The 17,484-nt window shown below is 36.6% G+C and overlaps 1 protein-coding gene across 1 annotated transcript; it reads left to right on the forward strand.

Moving 5' to 3' along the window:
* Positions 1–5,190: 5,190 nt before the first annotated feature.
* Positions 5,191–17,043, forward strand: ctsk (cathepsin K). Its single transcript, XM_008430873.2, has 8 exons — positions 5,191–5,330; positions 6,409–6,532; positions 9,028–9,150; positions 11,137–11,289; positions 14,736–14,954; positions 15,640–15,805; positions 16,327–16,435; positions 16,630–17,043. Exons 2-8 carry the CDS (start codon positions 6,410–6,412, stop codon positions 16,727–16,729), a joined length of 993 nt encoding a protein of 330 aa, XP_008429095.1. The 5' UTR covers positions 5,191–5,330; position 6,409; the 3' UTR covers positions 16,730–17,043.
* Positions 17,044–17,484: the final 441 nt, after the last annotated feature.

Below are 17,484 nucleotides of genomic sequence, written 5' to 3' on the forward strand. Positions count from 1 at the left end.
TACTTAGTCATTTAGATTGTTCCTAGAGCCATTGCCAAATATCTCCCCCTACAGTTCAGAATAAACACTGCACCAATAGTAAAGTTTTCCGTTGGGACTTTTTAATCAGGCTCCTGTTGAACTTTTTTCAAAACTATAGAACATTTATTAAAAATCTCATTGCTCCTTTAACTACAGAGCTACATTCAAAGAAAAAAAAAAAAAAAGACATACCGATGCTTACTTTGATTACAATTCATTGGGTGCTTTCGGCCTTAAAATACAATTTGGTCACTTATTGAACCTTTTGTTTTTCGAATAAAATAAAATGAAACTGTAAGGCTGTCAAAGGCTGGTGACATTGAAAACCTTTAAAGCTGTTACATTCCAGTTCTCAGGAAAAGCTTTTTGCATTTGCTTGCTTTCATGACCATGCCCTGTCCATGAAATGATTTCAATCATTGGTGACTTTAACTCTTAATATTTTGAGCACTTTTTATCCTTCCACTTACATGTCTGCTCATACTGAGATTGAAAAGAAAACAGGGCAGACATGGCTCAGACTACAGGAGCCTTTCCAACACTGTAAACACACAATGTCTTTGCTTTCCCAAACAATCAAAGATTGGAATGGGAAAAAAAAAAGACAACATAGTTTAATCTGCTGGAATCAAAACAAGCCTTTACGACCTCGTTGGTGTCTGCTGGCCTAATCTCTGAACTGGTCAGGGAAAAGTCTACACAGTTCAAATCAGGATTTAAGGCCTGTTGGGCTGTCTCTCGCTCTATTGGCTTGAGGGCTTGATGTTTTAGGGCTTAGGCACATTTACTTCACTTCAAACCTGGAGCAAAATTAGGGTTACATAATCTGTCCCCAGAGGAAGTCAGTGGTATGGATTCATATAGAAAATGGGATGCCATTCAATTTCCTCTGTGGTGCCTCACTGCAGTGATGTAAGGTTTTCCTGCCTATTCTCACAGTGCCAAATTGGTTTTGTAATAGCAGGAAACTGAGACCCCATGACGTCTGAGTCAGCGAGTTTATCAACCGGAGAACTCTGGGAGTTGAACTGCTTCCACATTTGTGGCAGCTTTTGCCTATATAGAAAGAAACACTCTACAAATTATTCTTTGCAAAGCAAGGGCTTTAATTCCCCATTATTTATGACAACAGCGAGGCTCAGGCTGCCAGTGATCACACTGGAGACAAAATACTTCCATCATGGAAATATATTCTAAAACCTGAGCACATAGCACTGAGGATTATTGGAAAATAAATCTATCTCCCCATACATAATTTAACACTCAGGTCATGACCCTCTGGGTGACGTCTGCTTGAGCCAAGACGGGGAAGCCGGATGATAGATCAGTTTAGAGACAATACCTTTCATAAGTTTCATTATCTAAAGTGGCCAAAGAGGAATCTGAAGGAAGAGTCTTAAAGCAGCTTAGGATGCACTTTCCAGCCCAGAGAAAGCCAGCGGGGCTGTAAAAAAAATGGAAGGGAAAAAAAAGGCGCTCAGATAGATAGAGAGCTGTCAGTGATGAAAGCCAGCGCCTGAAGCTGCTCGCCTGCTCTGCACTTAACACAACAAAGATCTTAGCACAACAGAGATCTCAGCACAGCACCCAAGGTTGTGACTGACCTCAAGGAGCAGAAGACAGGAAATAGACGGAGAGGAATTTGAATGATATTTTCTTGACTTGTTTCAGAAAAATTCACTGCCATATACTACACTTTAGCGGCATTATGAAACCTTTATTTTGAATAAGTGGAAAATTTGAGAGCCTGCAACTTCACACTCCAAATTATCGCAGGTCCTTTTTCAAATGTTATGAACATACTGATAATTTATTTTTTGTGATTTTCCTTTTCCTTTCAATTGAAGCAAGATGTAAAATGGAAAGGAAGCAGGTATAATGTCTAATAAACAGAGTAAAGTTATTAATTTAGTATGAAAGGCAGCAAGTGATCATCGGTCAGTTTTTACAATTGTTTTCTCTTTATTAAAACATCTAATTTGCATGCTACTTCCCTTGAAAACACCACCAAAAATAAAAAATCACAAGATATTACTAAAAGTTAAATAATTAATACAATTTTCAGCACCATGTTGTTTGATGTCAGATGCCACCCAACAAACCTTTCTGACTTAGAATTGCCAACAAATATGCTTCCATTACATGAGAAAGAACATACAGCATTTTATCTTAAGAACTCTCCATCAACCTTGCAGCAGACGCTAATTTTTTTCGCTGATTGCCAAATGCATTATTTTCACACTCACTTTTAAATTGGTTATTGGGTTTAATTGCAAATATATTTTCCAGAAAGCAATTTTTCATATTCCTAGTATTGAATAGATATTTGTTCCTTTGGATTTTGTGAAACCATTTTTAGACTTACATTAGGTTTAGTACTGCAGCTGCTCTTTGGAGCCTCCTTGGTCAGATGGAAAACCAAGCCTGGTAAAGCCCTAAAACTTGCATCAATGTTAGTGTATCTGGAAGTAAAGTAGTCCTTCAAGCTTATTGACAATGATTAGCTAAATACCAAATTCAGGCAAAAGTTAGAAACATTTATATTCAGCCTGACTTACATGTGAAACAATTAAATAAAATCATAAAACTCTGAAAATAAAACAAATTAATTAGTTTACTGATGGACTTACTTTCCTCTTTCATATCCATGGGTGAGATTCATTTAACTATAAATGCTTATAAAGAACCTGTTGGGGATTTAGGTGATGGAAAAATGTCTAAGCATGGAGTTACTTCCCTTTGTGTTTTGTGAGCATTGAGATAATTACAAAAATGTACCAGATGACTGGCTTCTAGCACTGCTAAATTAAGAGGTAATTTGTTATGAAGTGTGCAGTAAATGTACAGACAGCCACTTCATGAAGGCAGTGTGAATGTTTTGATAAAAGAAGAAAACTTACCGGTCTTGAGCAAGAGAAACTTGATAATAAGTAACAACCAGAAATGAAGTGAATATGATAAGGCCTGTTAAATATTAACTACAAGAAAATGATTAAGACACAAAAAAACAGATCATTTATATCATAATGTTCAATGGTTATTTTACATAAATATTGTATTTTTCAGTTTGAACTGTTTTCCATTCGATCAGTTGTGATTCATCAGTACTAAGTGATTCATCCAGACAAAAATAATTTGACACATTTAAGTACAATATGTTCAATGTGCAAAGATAGGATGGGCTCTAGTCTAGCATCAACATACTGCATGCCAATCAAATGCAGCACGTTAGTAGTTTGAGGATCAGTTTATTAATTAATCCCAAGTGTTGATGCACCAATCCAAGCATATTTTATAAAGTGAAAAAGGAAAAATGCTGAAATTGAAGTTTTTCCTAATGATTAATGAGCATCTGGTCATGAGCATTGCTTCAGTGGGAATGGGAGGAAGAACGATAAAAACAAAGCAGCTTTTTGTATTCTGGTGTTGTGCAAAGGACAACAAAAGGGCAGTATTTTAATTATAAAGGTTTTGAAATATGTCTGTGTATTATCAGCTTAGTGTATGTAGATTAAAACAGAAACGATTCAGATTGATCTAAGGGAAGACTTCCTATTTTTTCTGTCTTTGTTTCTTTGGAGCTTAAGCATCAAAAAGATCATCACATGCATTCATTAAATAAATTGAATATGTTTACTGTAGCTGCATTCATTGTATTTATATGAATCATAAACAGCTATAAAAATTAAGCCGAATATTCAAAATGCCTGATGACAGACTAAACATCAGACATGAAATCAGATATGAGATGCAATGTCAATCCAAAAGAAAAATCTTATGAATAATAATACATTTATGATTTTGTTTTTCAAAGTGGAAGTGTAATGATAATGCTTGCATACTGAAGCTGTTCCATTTAAGCTGCTATATTTGCTAATAGAGGAGTGATTGCATGCAAAATGAACCAGTGGCAAAACAGTCATGTATCACTGGACATATGAGGCATAGGGGATGTTCTTATTTTTAGATTGGTGACTAGATGTTCTGGTCTGCTGTATGACAATAGAAGTCACACGACACATTCATATATACACACATGACTTGCAGGACAAGGAAGTACTTCACCACCAGACAGCAGGAAGACATGCAATATGAATATGGTATCTATTTAGGCAATGCTGTGGGAATTTATTTACTTCAGGTGTTTATATGAGTAATTCTTTTGTGCCATGTTGCCATGACCTTTATTTGGATTTGTCTGAAATAAGGTTAAAATGTGACTGTTTATAAATAAACATAAAATGAAATACCAGCATGTATATTATTTTTTACAATCTTTAGCAAGCATTTTAAGAAATTGTTTTCAGGATGGACACTGCTTCATTTTCTTTCATCAAAGGTTATTTCAGCATACATTGCTTCCACATAAAAATATCCAATTTAAAATAACAAACAGAAACCTTCAACGTAAAGACCTTCATATTTGATAATAGTGCTAATGTTCATGGTCAAACTTTAGAGTCTGAATCTGAAATTATGCAGATTTTCTTAGCATAGTAAATTTGTTCATTCTCTGAACTGCTCTATGGTAAAATTTGAACATTTGTAACAAAAAACATTTTTCATCCTTCTAAATTCACCTCAAATATTTATCGCAGGGAAACAGCTGTCAGCAGTACAAGCTGTGGTACTTTCGGTGTTTTAACATGCATCCCAGGAGTTTGGACAGAGTATTTGATGTGTTGAGTTTGGTGGTGTCAGAACTTTCCCTCTGACTTCTGACACATTTATGTTCATTTTATAACCAGAAGCTTTGAAATTTTAGCTTCTGATTCAAAATGGAAAAACAATTGAGTCCTTTTGTGATTATTTTGAAAGACTGTACTTTTAGTGGTGGAACTTGTTATAAAAGCCACAAGAATAAATTATATTTCATTACAAGCTCAAAATACTTACACGATCTGACCCATTTCCTCAATCAGTTAGATTATTGCCCTTTATAGTCACAAATTCCCTAATTATATATTCTCATTAAGACAAAGATAATTAATATGAATGTAATTTATTGGTATTCATGGGCTTTTCATGCAGCAGCACAGAATTTGCAGCAATTCAGTCGTCTTTGTAAAGTTTTGGACATTCCAGTGTAACTTGAAACTTGACATCACTCTGCTCTTTCAGGAAAACCAGATGTAGCTTCCCTGTATGGAAAAACAGAGAAAAAAACTCCTCCCCAGACATGGAGTTCCCATTTTACTTCCTTAAAATCCTGCCAATATAAACTCGCACAGTGACCTACTTTAACTACATAGGCACAGAACTTCACACCAAGAAGACTTCTCGAAACTTTTCAGACTTCTGAGCCCGAGGTAAGTCTGCTTATTATGGATCGACTCATGTTTACTTTTGTCAAGCCTTTGTGTTGAGCAGGGCTCGTGTCAGAAAAGGCTTTAAGCAATCTGAAAGCACAGATGTTTTGTAACCTACTAAAAGCTGACCGACTGGTGTAGTAAAACAGGCTCTGGTGTGAAATGAAGCTAAACTTAGTTCTTTCAATTGCAGCTAGACACTGTATATTTAAATATATAAATAATCCATGTGAAATAAGTTAATTTCTACAACATAAAAGAACCCTCGAGAGGACTATCTGTGTGACTCATGCAGAAACACAGCGCCCACAACGGTAATTAAATGCACATTTGCTTTTTAGGCAAAGCTCTCTATCAGATCACCACAAAGGTGAAGCTATAGCTCTGCATGTATAATCAATGTGTGTAGGAAGCAGACGATGTATAGCCATGCACTTCTTCAAAACAAAAGGAAACAAGTTGGTTCCTGCTGTTTAGAATAAAAGCCCCAGGAAGTTGCTGGCCTTTAACTGTGAACAAATGCAGACTAGATGCACAGTTTCAAAAAAAAGAGACTTGATGAAGTGAAAGCAGAGAGCTGGAAGGGCTGAGAAGTCTCTAAGATAAATACATGTTGGTTAAAAAATAAGCTTTTTCACATCATGAGTTGGATTCTTTGTCCTTTTGTTCTGCCTTTTCGATATACAATCAGGGAGAGAATGTTGTTTTTCTTTCAAAGTTACCTGTCTACTTACTTGAAGCAAACTTCAGGCTGCTTTCACCCACAGCTTGTATAAAGTTTTCCTAACAGAAAAAAAGTATAAGCACTTGCACATTGTTCACTGTCTAGTCATCAGCACATGACTGAAACCCGGAAATTGAAACCAGAAGAAAGTTTGGAAAAGAGCCAGGTGATGGTTGGGGGCTTTTTGTTTTACTCAAACAATTACCGTTCTTCACAGATGCAATGAATTAAGTAAATTATAATTGCAAATACATGTATTGCCAAATAATGGGATGAAAATAATACCAACTGGCCAAAAAGCACGTAGTTATTAAATCTGGGTGTGATTATTATTGTTGTTTATTTTATTTTCAGGATGTTGTCGTGTGTGTGTGTGTTGCTGCTGGCTGTCTCAGCACTGAGCCACATGGATGAAACCTTTCTGGATGCTCAGTGGGAGCAATGGAAGACGATACATCAGAGAGAGTACAATGGTTTGGTGAGTGGCTGCTAAAACAAACTCCATATCACACAATGCTTATCTGCCACTGAAGCCAGTGGCAGCTTCTGATATGGGCGACATGGACAATCACCCAGGGAGGCATCTTGTGGGGGGTGACATGAGCACCCCCTGCAACCTCTTTGGGTCCTTGTATTACCAAAAATATAATTTATTATGTTAATATCAATATTAACCTTTTACTGTTGACAACACAGTCAAGTTTATCCTCTCAGGCCAAACATGTGGATTGCAGTATTTATAAGGCAATTGTAATAGAGAACGCTTATTCACCACAGGACGCCTTTGTTCATTAATAGTAACTGACTTGTGGGGTTTAAATGGGGTAGATAACAACTCCTGGCTGTAAGTGCTGAAAGAAAGAAAAAAGTCTTCTGGGGAAGTGAGGAATGTAAGACCAGGGATGTTTGTTTGAAACAAAAAGAATCAGAAGAAAAAGAGGACATGCAGAGTGAGAATTGACCATTCTGATCGCTTTTATTTTTTATTCCAGCCACTGCATTCAGAAATGACTTAGATAATGATGAAAGACAAGAAACAAGTTAGTAAAATGTGTCATCTTTGTCAGATTAAAATCCCAATCATTTTAGATTCATAATAATCATTCTTCCATCAGCTGAAATCATGAGGGAAAATCCAATTAGCCCATTTACTGAATAGCTTTTATTAATTTGGGTCATCTTGACTCTGATGGGGAAGCATAAGAGCAAGAGTCAGAAATTCCCAACAGAGGAAACCTCCATCACCTCTGACTTATTTTCTGACCCCCTTTTTTAAAACGTGTCTGTTCTGCTAAATTTTCACTCCTCTGTCACATTGAATTTTTAAAAATCATTTTTAAGTTATTGGCTGTGAAGATGGAAGAGAATATGAGTTAGTTGGTGTTAAACCACAGCTGACTCCAAATTTATTTCGACAGTGCTTGCAGAGCATCTGTCGTCCCTGTTTGTGCTTCACCTCCGGCTAGAGGTCAGCTCTCTGCAGCTGTAGAGTGTGTTAGCATCCACACTGTATTCGAGTGTGAAGATGCATGTTTGCTGTGCCACTCAGTCTTGTTTTTCATTAGAGGATATGAGCGTGACTTTTATACTACTTTAACTGATGTTATGCAGACAGATATTTTATGTTGTAGACAGATGTTTTTAATTAGCATTCCTTGAAAACGTTCTCGAGATCAGTTCTTTACTGCTACAATTTGTCCAAACTGTTCCTACAGGAATGTCATTCACTGAAGTTCGGTCTCCACATTAAAGCATACCACATTATGTAGTTGAAAGAAGTCATGTAAAATTAATTTCATTGGGCTAAACCAGCATGTTTGTTGTCCATTTTTCTCATAAACAAGAGTCAGAGAGGTTGGTGAAAAGCAAATAGCTTAACTGGTGAGTTTGCTCCTCAGTCAGTGTCTCCAATTCCTCATCATCACCTTTTCAAAATGCCTAAGCAGAGAGAAAGGTGATGTTTAGCAGCTGCACCACAGCCCAAAGCCTGTTGGCCACATTTGGTCCCTCAGACATATGGCTAAATGTAAATATGGAGTTTTGACATAATAAACGGACTAATTCTGAATAAAACAACTGTTTAAAAGAAAATTACTGGGTACATCACTGGCTAAATTGTCCTAATTAATGAAATTAGGCTGCAATACAGCCAAGCTTTTTTCTTCTGTTCAGCATGCTAATTATAATGAAATTTGCCCTGTTTGCCCAGATTGGTTTGCATCAGCTGTCAGGTCTTTATACAGATGGGGAATAACAAATGTAATCTTTTTTCTTCTATCATTTTTACACTATCCTTTTTTTTACTTCCAAGGAAATACATCTGCAGCAAAATTAATTGGCTCTTGCTTGCAAGAGTTGAAGAAGAGTTGGAAATGTTTTTTTGTTGTTTTTTTCTTACATACATTGTTCTAAATAAAATGTAAAGTATTATTTGTGCTACCATTTCCATATGTAGCAATGACAGAGAGTTCTCGCTGTATGTAGGTCAGCTTTTCACAGAGCATCTCTCTCCCATACACAGCCTGGTTGCTGGTTTTATGCAGTCACCAAGTAATGGATTCACAGCCTGCAGGTGTTATAAGTTAGTTGCTATTCAGTCTTGAAAAATGGGAATGTGTACATCTATTGTGATTTAGTCCTTGATAACTTAGCTTGCTTTGCAACATTTTTCTTTATAACTAAAACATGTTTTTTTTCTTCTGATTTTATTAACAATAAAGCTCAAAAGAATTAATTTCATTTTTTCAAATGCGAACGTTCACGCTAAAATGTAATTAGTTGATGAAAAATTAAGTTGATACTGTCTTTCCCATTAAGCATTTTAAATATGTCTAATAATAATGCTTGAAAAACTAAGAACTCAGGAGAAAATGATGCTTTAAAAGGAATTTCTTTATGAGGCTGCAGAGGATGAGTGCAGTTTTGCCTTTTGAACTGACATCAGGACCTGAAAGCTGTCTTTGTTTGACTCAGGATGAAGAAGGGATCCGCAGAGCCATCTGGGAAAAGAATATGCGAATGATTGAGGCTCACAACCAGGAAGCAGCACTGGGCATGCACTCCTACGAGCTGGAGATGAACCACCTGGGAGACATGGTATGCTAATGCTATGTTTATTCTTTCTCCATCTATGTAGAGTTAGGTTAAAGTACATTACAGATCCACATCTCAATAAATTGTATACTGTATATATTTTTGTTCCAGTGTTTTATTAGAAAAACATACATATTTATTCTTCTTTTCTCCTTTTTGTGGTCATATGTGATGCACCACTGTCTGCATTTTTTTTTAAATCCAGAACTGCATGTCGAACAATTCTTTGACATTTAGTGTTCCTGTTATTGTTAGAACACATTATTTTTTATCCACCACATTTTAGGCTCGGTTCATTACAATAGACCTGCCACACTAGATGCAACCTAGTGATTATATTTTTTAGAAGAAAGAAGTTAACATTAAAAGTACAATTTCCTGTTACTTCTGCAGTGATGTCACTAATGTTTTTCTCTAATGACCATCACACCATCTTGGGCTGTAACGTTAGCGATCTAAACTCATTATATGAGTATCTCCAAGTGACTAATTAATTATTAGCCAAATTAATCAAACTGTATGTTGGACTAATCATTTGGAGCCACTCCAAGCCTTTAGCATGCAGAGGGGAGTGAATCTCGATCAGTGCTTAGTGTCGTATGAGATCGGGTCAGGTAATTATCTGGTCTTTGCTGCAGAGTTAGAAAACACTCAAAGCTGAGGCATTCATGTTTGTTTTATTTATTTAGTATTATTTTTATTCTTTTTTTATAAAAAAAAATGTTAGATTGCTTGTGTGTTAGTGTACTGTATTTATATTGACCCGATGACACTATAGATGAAAACTAGGCTGTATGGTTAACTCTGGCATATTTTGTAATTTATATTGTACCTTTTGAAATTCATTCATGTCAATTACTTTTTTATGTAAAAAAAAAAAACAAATTAAAAACTTTTGCAGATTGGCTTAACTTTAGATTAAACTGATTATGTTGCAATATTAGTCACAGAAAGGTGGTGGAGGAGATTTTTTTTTACTTGAAACCATAAAATAATGGTAAATATTTCAAACATTAGTTCTTCAGCATTTCTTTTTGTATACACCATATCCAACAGCCAGTTTTTTGTCCTACTGCCTGTATGTTGCAGCAAATGCTAAACTGTCTGAAATCTTCCATAGGCGATGCAGTGCCTGTGCAAAACTGTCTTCCTTCTACTACATGTTGTTAATCAGAAACTGATTGAAAAGCAGAGTTCATTAAGTGCAGCATGCCAGACTTTGGACTCATTTGTTGGAGGGAAATCATGTACATCCAAATTCTAGATTAAGGATTCATTTATGTTTTTGTTTAAACAGGTGGCTGAAAATGAACGATACCTTCATATTTTCATTTTGACTAGAAGACATTAAATTAAACGAAGGAGCTCAACAGATGGCTGTGTTCCTTCCTCCTGCCTGTTTTTAAATGGAGCTGGGCTGAAATCTCAGCATAAAACCGATAGGAATGAAAGGAAAACATAATCACTGAATACCAAGTAACCAGCTGTGTGTTTTGACAGCCAAATACAAAACCAGAAATCACATAATATCCCCCGTGCTGTTCTTTTTTTTTCTTTTTAATTCCCCTTACACACTCTAGGGGTTTATCTTGTTTCGACATTGGTGTTGAGAAAAATGACATTTCATTCATGGTAACCTGTGTTAAGCCATATCTTCATAAATACCTTTTCATCCTCTGTCACCTTGCTGAATCCATTCCTCTGTCTCTCTCTTGTACTTGTCATAAATCTTAAAATGAATCCCTCTGCTATTATTAAGTTTAAGTCCTTAAACATTTTTCTTATTATATATTCTTTCAAGAAACAGAGAAATCATTTATTGTTGAGATGGCACAGTAAACTGCTTGAGTCTGATCAACTGCAACCTTTCTTTCCCTGGTAATAAAAACTAACACTTTGAGGAACACTCTTTGATTAAGTGTCATCTGCAGCACTTTTATCTTTGAAACATGAACAATGTAACTATTAGGCATTTTTGTGTTCCTGCAGACATCTGAGGAAGTGGCAGAGAAAATGACTGGCCTATTGGTTCCAATGGATCATGAGCGCAGCTTCACCATGGCATTTGATGAGTCTGTGTCCAAGCTTCCCAAATCTGTCGACTACCGCAAGAAGGGCATGGTGACCCCGGTTAAAAACCAGGTCAGAAAAACAAAAAAAAAACAACAATGATTCTCTTTCAGATTGACTTCTTTTATTCTGAAAGTTATTTCCAAAGAAGCACCCCACTTTCTGTATTTTAAGGACCATGAAGAGTCTCTCTGAGTAAATATTTAAAGCTACAAAAGATTGCTCATTAAACATAAAAGAAGCTAAATATGGGAATATGGAATTTTGCAGAAAAACTCCATCATTGCTCTGCTTTTTATAAATGGATAATATTGCTTGAGCATGTCCCAGCTGTCATTGGACACCCTGCACTGTTCACTAATTATAGGACTAATGCATAAACCCATATAATTTTTAATTTTAGGGAAATTTGTGGTCATTAATTACCCTTTGCATGGATATCCTTGGATAATGAAAGAACAGGTGGAAAAATTAAGAGCTTATTTTGCTCTTTCTTCACTTGGAAAAAGTGGAGCAACATTCCCATTACGGTAGATGATATCTTAATCCATCAATAAAAAACCCTAGTCAAAATAAAGAAAACATCCAAACACAAAAAGGTCTAACTTGGATTTCATCTGAGGACCTCTGACCTGTGCAGTTACAAGATATGTGGGCGTCCACTTTGAGGTAACCTATGGCTTTTGCCTTTACATTTTATTAGTGAGCAAAATCAAATGTAAAAAGTAAAATTTTGACCAATCTGCTGGGTGGAAGTGTAAATACTAAGATCCATTCCCTGGCTTCTTCAGCCTTTAAATGAGGTCCCTTTCCCCTGTTCTTCACAGTTTCAGAGGAGGGTCACACTGTCTAGCTCTATAAACCTACAAGAGACCGATGCCCTGTCCAGTACAATGGGATACTTTCCATAAACTTGCTGCAAGAGAATTGGTACTAGGGCACTGTTTCCACATCATGAGGAAATGAATCATGATATCTGTCATTGATCATGACAGTATAAACCAATTTAAAAATGATAAAAATGAAATATCTGTGCTGTCTTCCATTACTACAAGTTTAAACGGTAGAGCAGGGCAATAGACAAGGAGATGCACTTGAATCACAAATGGATGCATTTATCTTTTGTCAGACTGTGGAAGAAAAGACAGATTCACTGTGTCTTAATTAAAGTGGATCGTGACACTAAAGACAACCAAGTGAAGGTTTTGGTCGACTAAATAGTTGGCAGAGACATTGCAGTGCAGTAGCATAGACAGATATAAAACGGGGAAGTACAGCTGCCATTCTGGTAAATATGATGAACAACAAAAAGCATGTGAGCACCAAAAGAATAACAACACATACCTTCCATGTGATCAAACGCTGAAGGCATGTGAGGACGCAGAAATGCACCAGCTGCACCTTTGTTTCCAAAGGAGGTATGCAGACCGTAGACAGAAAAGGTTTGATTATAAATCACCAAACATCAATGTTCAATGTGCTCATCTGGTGAAAACTATGTGTTTGTAAGAGCTTTGTGACTTTCATAGCAACAAGCATGTTTCTAGGTATCTGAAATGAAAAAATTACGATGGGTATGTTTTTACATAAAACGTGGTGCAAATGTTTCAAAAGCATTGAGATCAACGTTCCCGAGCTTTTCTTGGAAGAAAGTTAAGAAGGAAACACAATTGTTGCAAATGATTAATCACCTGAGAACTCATGAGGTTGCATTTTAAAAAAATAGAAATGCAAAGTGAGAAGACTTCAAATAATTACTTGTAACTAAATGTAGAGAAAATAATATTGGAGATGGGACAGATGTTGCTTGCAATGAAAAAGCTCTAATGTCATTAAAAAAACACAAATCAGCAGGCTGGAGTGATGTCTCTACACAAAAGCAGCTTTTCAGCTTTGAAATACTGAAATTGATGTGAAAGTGAAGAGTATATTTAATTCCCTCAGAAATACCTGGAAATACATTTTTCAAAATATAAGCTTCATTTACTCTAAACATAATGGATAAAGCAATTATCGCAGTAAGAGCCCAGTCACGTAACAGGGAAAAAGCCTGTGTTCACTGCTAATGGATTTCAGAAACAAAGACCAGGCTGTGATTATAAAATGTAATTAGTCATCATGAGTGAATTGAACACTCTGGGGTTATTTATGCAAACTGTTGTCCTGCAGAACAGGAAGTGGACTACGCACAGTGAAATCTGGTTTACATCTGTGATTCCTGCTAACAGGCAGATCAGCTTCAGAACGATGTCATGTTATCTAATGAACATCAGAGACACGCTGAGCCCACAGCTGGCTGAACATTTTCTCTTTGATGCTTATGGATTACAAAAGTCCTCTGGGATGGAATATTGTTTTCTTAAAATAATGCTAAATGAAGATTAATTTTCAGCTTACTTCTTTGTTTCTAGAAATCTATAAAAATGTATAAGTCATGTCTCGTCCTTCATGTCTGTAGACATGAATTTCAATTTACACCTGGAGATGTCAAAATTACAAAAATGACAAACTTATGAATCTCCTTTCTTGTTTATTGTTAGGGGGAAAAAATAATTTAATGTTTAACTTTAAGATTGTTTTTGGTATCTGCTTTTTATTAATTTGCTGTTTTGATTCAAACGTATCCACCCTAATTTGTAGGCTATAACTCATTTCAAGAGTTTCACATCTAAGAGTCGTACTGACCAAAAATGTCATTGTAGCAACGCCCCCTTGTGGTTGAGTTTCATACCTGCAGATACTACATAAATAGGTTGATCTAAGCGTCTCTTTTTCTTCCTGTTATTCATGAATTATTCAGCATCGCGGCAGCAGCCTCTGCATACTAACAGCTCTGCTGATGTCTCACCCTCAGCAGATTTCATGCTACTCGGTTATTATGTCCTAATGTTTTGTTTGATTGTAACCGATTTTAATTTTCACCGAGATCAAACAGATGATCAGGGCTCTAAATTAATCTGGTTGCACATCTGTAAATCTTTTTATAGAGAGCACTAGCTTGTTATAAAGATCTATGTGTAGAGGAGAAGCTGCTTAAAAATGCATGGTCAAATAATTGGTGGAAATTTACAATTTTGTGCTGGAGTCACCTCAAACAGCATTATTCCTTTGAGTTTTTAGTTGCCTGGGTTAAGCATTCATTTCTCAAAATTTTGAGTTCCAACCTTAAAGTGTATACTTAAATCTGTTCCATTGTTAGATACGTACCACAGACATGCGCTTAACGATGCACAAAAGATGCCACAGAAACACAGAGTCTCAGTAATCCGTCTGAAGTCAAACGTATTCTTAACAAACTCTGCCCTCCAGCGTTCAGACACTATAATGCAATCCCTACTTTCTAAAACATTTCTTGCACAGGAAGTGTTTGATTCAGCTGACTTTACAATAATAAGGTTATAAATGTATAAATTTGCTCGTTGTTATTAGTAAGTAATATTATCCTGAACAGTAGATGGTATAACTACTTCTTTAGCACTAATTTAACCTTGAGCTCTCGGTTATGTCCTTCCTGACAGGGCTCCTGCGGCTCCTGCTGGGCCTTCAGTTCTGCCGGGGCACTTGAGGGCCAGCTGGCCAAGAAGATGGGTAAGCTCATCGACCTCAGCCCTCAGAACCTGGTGGACTGCGTCACGGAAAACGACGGCTGTGGAGGCGGATACATGACCAACGCCTTCAACTATGTTCAGCAGAATGGAGGTATTGACTCTGAAGAAGTCTACCCATATGTCGGAGAGGTGAGAAACTCATTTATTAAAGCTTTATCTTTTATGTGTTTGTTCTAAAAGCGGAGTGAGATTCAGATTTTGTCCATACGTACTAAATCCCTAAAGGCCTATGAGCAACCTTTGGATGGATTTACTTGAAAACCTCACTTGATTGATCTTTATCTTAGTTTTTGAAACCCTTATTTTGGCGGTTTTGAATGGTTCAACACCTAGGTGTTAGCTTCAACCACAGCATGAAACTGTAAAAATCACCAGTTCTCCTTTTGCCTGATCAGCTCACGTGTCACAATGTCATTAATAAAGAAAGTAGACATTTCTTCTGTAAAACACGAGCTAAAGTATGACCAAGATGTGACTCAGCAGAAGTGACGAGGTAGAAACTTTCCCAAAAAAAAAAAAAAAAAAGTTTCCTCTTCTGTTTACGAGAAAGTTCAATGTTCCAGTTGTGGGAATGTGATCAGTCAGGTCATGTGAGACGGGCATTTGAATGTAATATCACAAGGTGTTCAAAATCATCAGGAAGACATTTTATTCCATTCAAGTTTTTGTTTTAGGTTTTAGCTTCTATTTTACATTGTTTTGTGCTCTAGTTCCTCATTTTTCCTTTTTAATAAAAATAAAGATGCAGTGTTTCTCGATGTTAAAATTCCACCAAACCTGTTGGGACTTTTCTCATCTTTTCTTGCGTCTGCAGGACCAGTCCTGTCGTTACAACTCATCCGGCATGGCAGCCCAGTGCAAAGGCTACAAGGAGGTGCCAAAAGGTGATGAGCGTGCGCTGGCAGTGGCGCTCTTCAAAGTGGGCCCAGTGTCTGTGGGCATCGACGCCATGCAGCCATCCTTCCAGTTCTACCAACGAGGTCAGTGACAGATTACATCTTTACATCACTTCAGGAAAAGGTTTTAAGGTTTCGAAAGTAAAGAAACACAAAACCAACAGTTAGACTTCACACTAGAATCAGTGTGAAATGTGGATTTTTAAGTTTATGCTTTATATTCCTTCATGATGAAAATTTATTACACATTTTACCTGAAGCTACTTAGAGTCCTTAGTAGTGCCTGCTGCTGACTAGGCATTTTTTAACTAGGAGTTCAGCACAAAGACTTCTGAAGTCTGTAATTTGTTGAGAAAATATTTATTTTAAAACCTAATTTAAGTATTTTTAAACTAAATTCATACTTGTTTCCTTAAATTTGGGGTTTAAATGTAGTCTGGCTAATGTAAATCATTGATTTATGAGGGAGAGAAAACTGAACTCAGGCCAGGAATATTTTACATCTTATAAATTAAAAGAGAAATTAAATACATATTTTTAGAAACTGCAAAGTTTTGTGGACTTTCAGCTCAAGGTTGTGTGTCTCTCACCTCTGACATCATCAGGCATTTACCACGACCCCAACTGCAACAAAGAGGACATCAATCACGCCGTGCTTGCAGTTGGTTACGGCGTGAACTCCAAAGGAAAGAAGTACTGGATCGTCAAGAACAGGTGGGGCTCCTCGGCTTTCTGGAAGGCATCAGGTGGCTCCTGGTGTCAACTAAATGAAAACTGCGTTGTTTGCTCCTCTGCCGCTGATTTGATGCCTGACAGCTGATGTTTTCTTCTGACAAACTGATAAACTGAAACGCTGCTTCACCCCTGGTGATCTTCAACATGTGCTGTTCTTTATGTTGTCACGGCAGCTGGGGAGAGACCTGGGGCAACAAGGGTTACGTCCTGATGGCACGCAACCGTGGTAACCTGTGCGGCATCGCCAACCTCGCCAGCTACCCCATTATGTGAACAAAAGACTGCTGAAAAGAAGGGAGGACAAGGAAAACTTACATGGACTTTGAGACACCACTACAACACAATATAAACTTGTTTGCACTGCAGAGTTTTTCTGATTCACTGTGCGAAAACAAGACAGGAGATGAAAACATTGCTGGCAGTGTAAGTTCCTCCCTTCATGTGGTTGGAGAGTCAGTTCCTATAAATGCTCTTTTTTTCCCTCGTGATCATGTGTTTCGTTCCTCTGTTCAAGCACTTTTCTAATGATTCAAATGCAAGTTGTTGTTTTCTATTAAGATGAATAAATGTTAAATTTGAAACTGAAATCATGTTTATTTATTCTCTTTCTTTTTTGGCTCAACCCCAAATTCCCTTTTTTTTTTTACATAATCCACAAATTGCCAAACAAAAACTTTAACCCTTTTAGGTTAACTAAACTTTATCCTGCCAAACTCTGAAGCCAAATATAGAGAAAAACAATTGTTTCTCTATTCAGCTCTATAAACACACCAACTATCACAGATTTGGGAGGATGTAAAAAGAAAGATAATTATTTGAAACCATTATTTATTTCCAATGTATCTATAATATATAATCTGAAAACAAATGAAACCATCTGATAAAATCAAAAATAAAATAGCTGCCTGACTCATCAACAAAAGTTTCAGTTCTCTGTGGAACTTGCAGTATTGCATCAGTTTTGACCTAATATTCGACATCCTGTTTGGTACAGTGACCAAAAACAAGTTGTCTTTGAACAGAGCTTC

This window comes from Poecilia reticulata, chromosome 16, assembly GCF_904066995.2.
Source record: "Poecilia reticulata chromosome 16, P_reticulata-male-v2, whole genome shotgun sequence".
In the NCBI taxonomy this organism is placed as follows: Eukaryota; Metazoa; Chordata; class Actinopteri; order Cyprinodontiformes; family Poeciliidae; genus Poecilia; species Poecilia reticulata.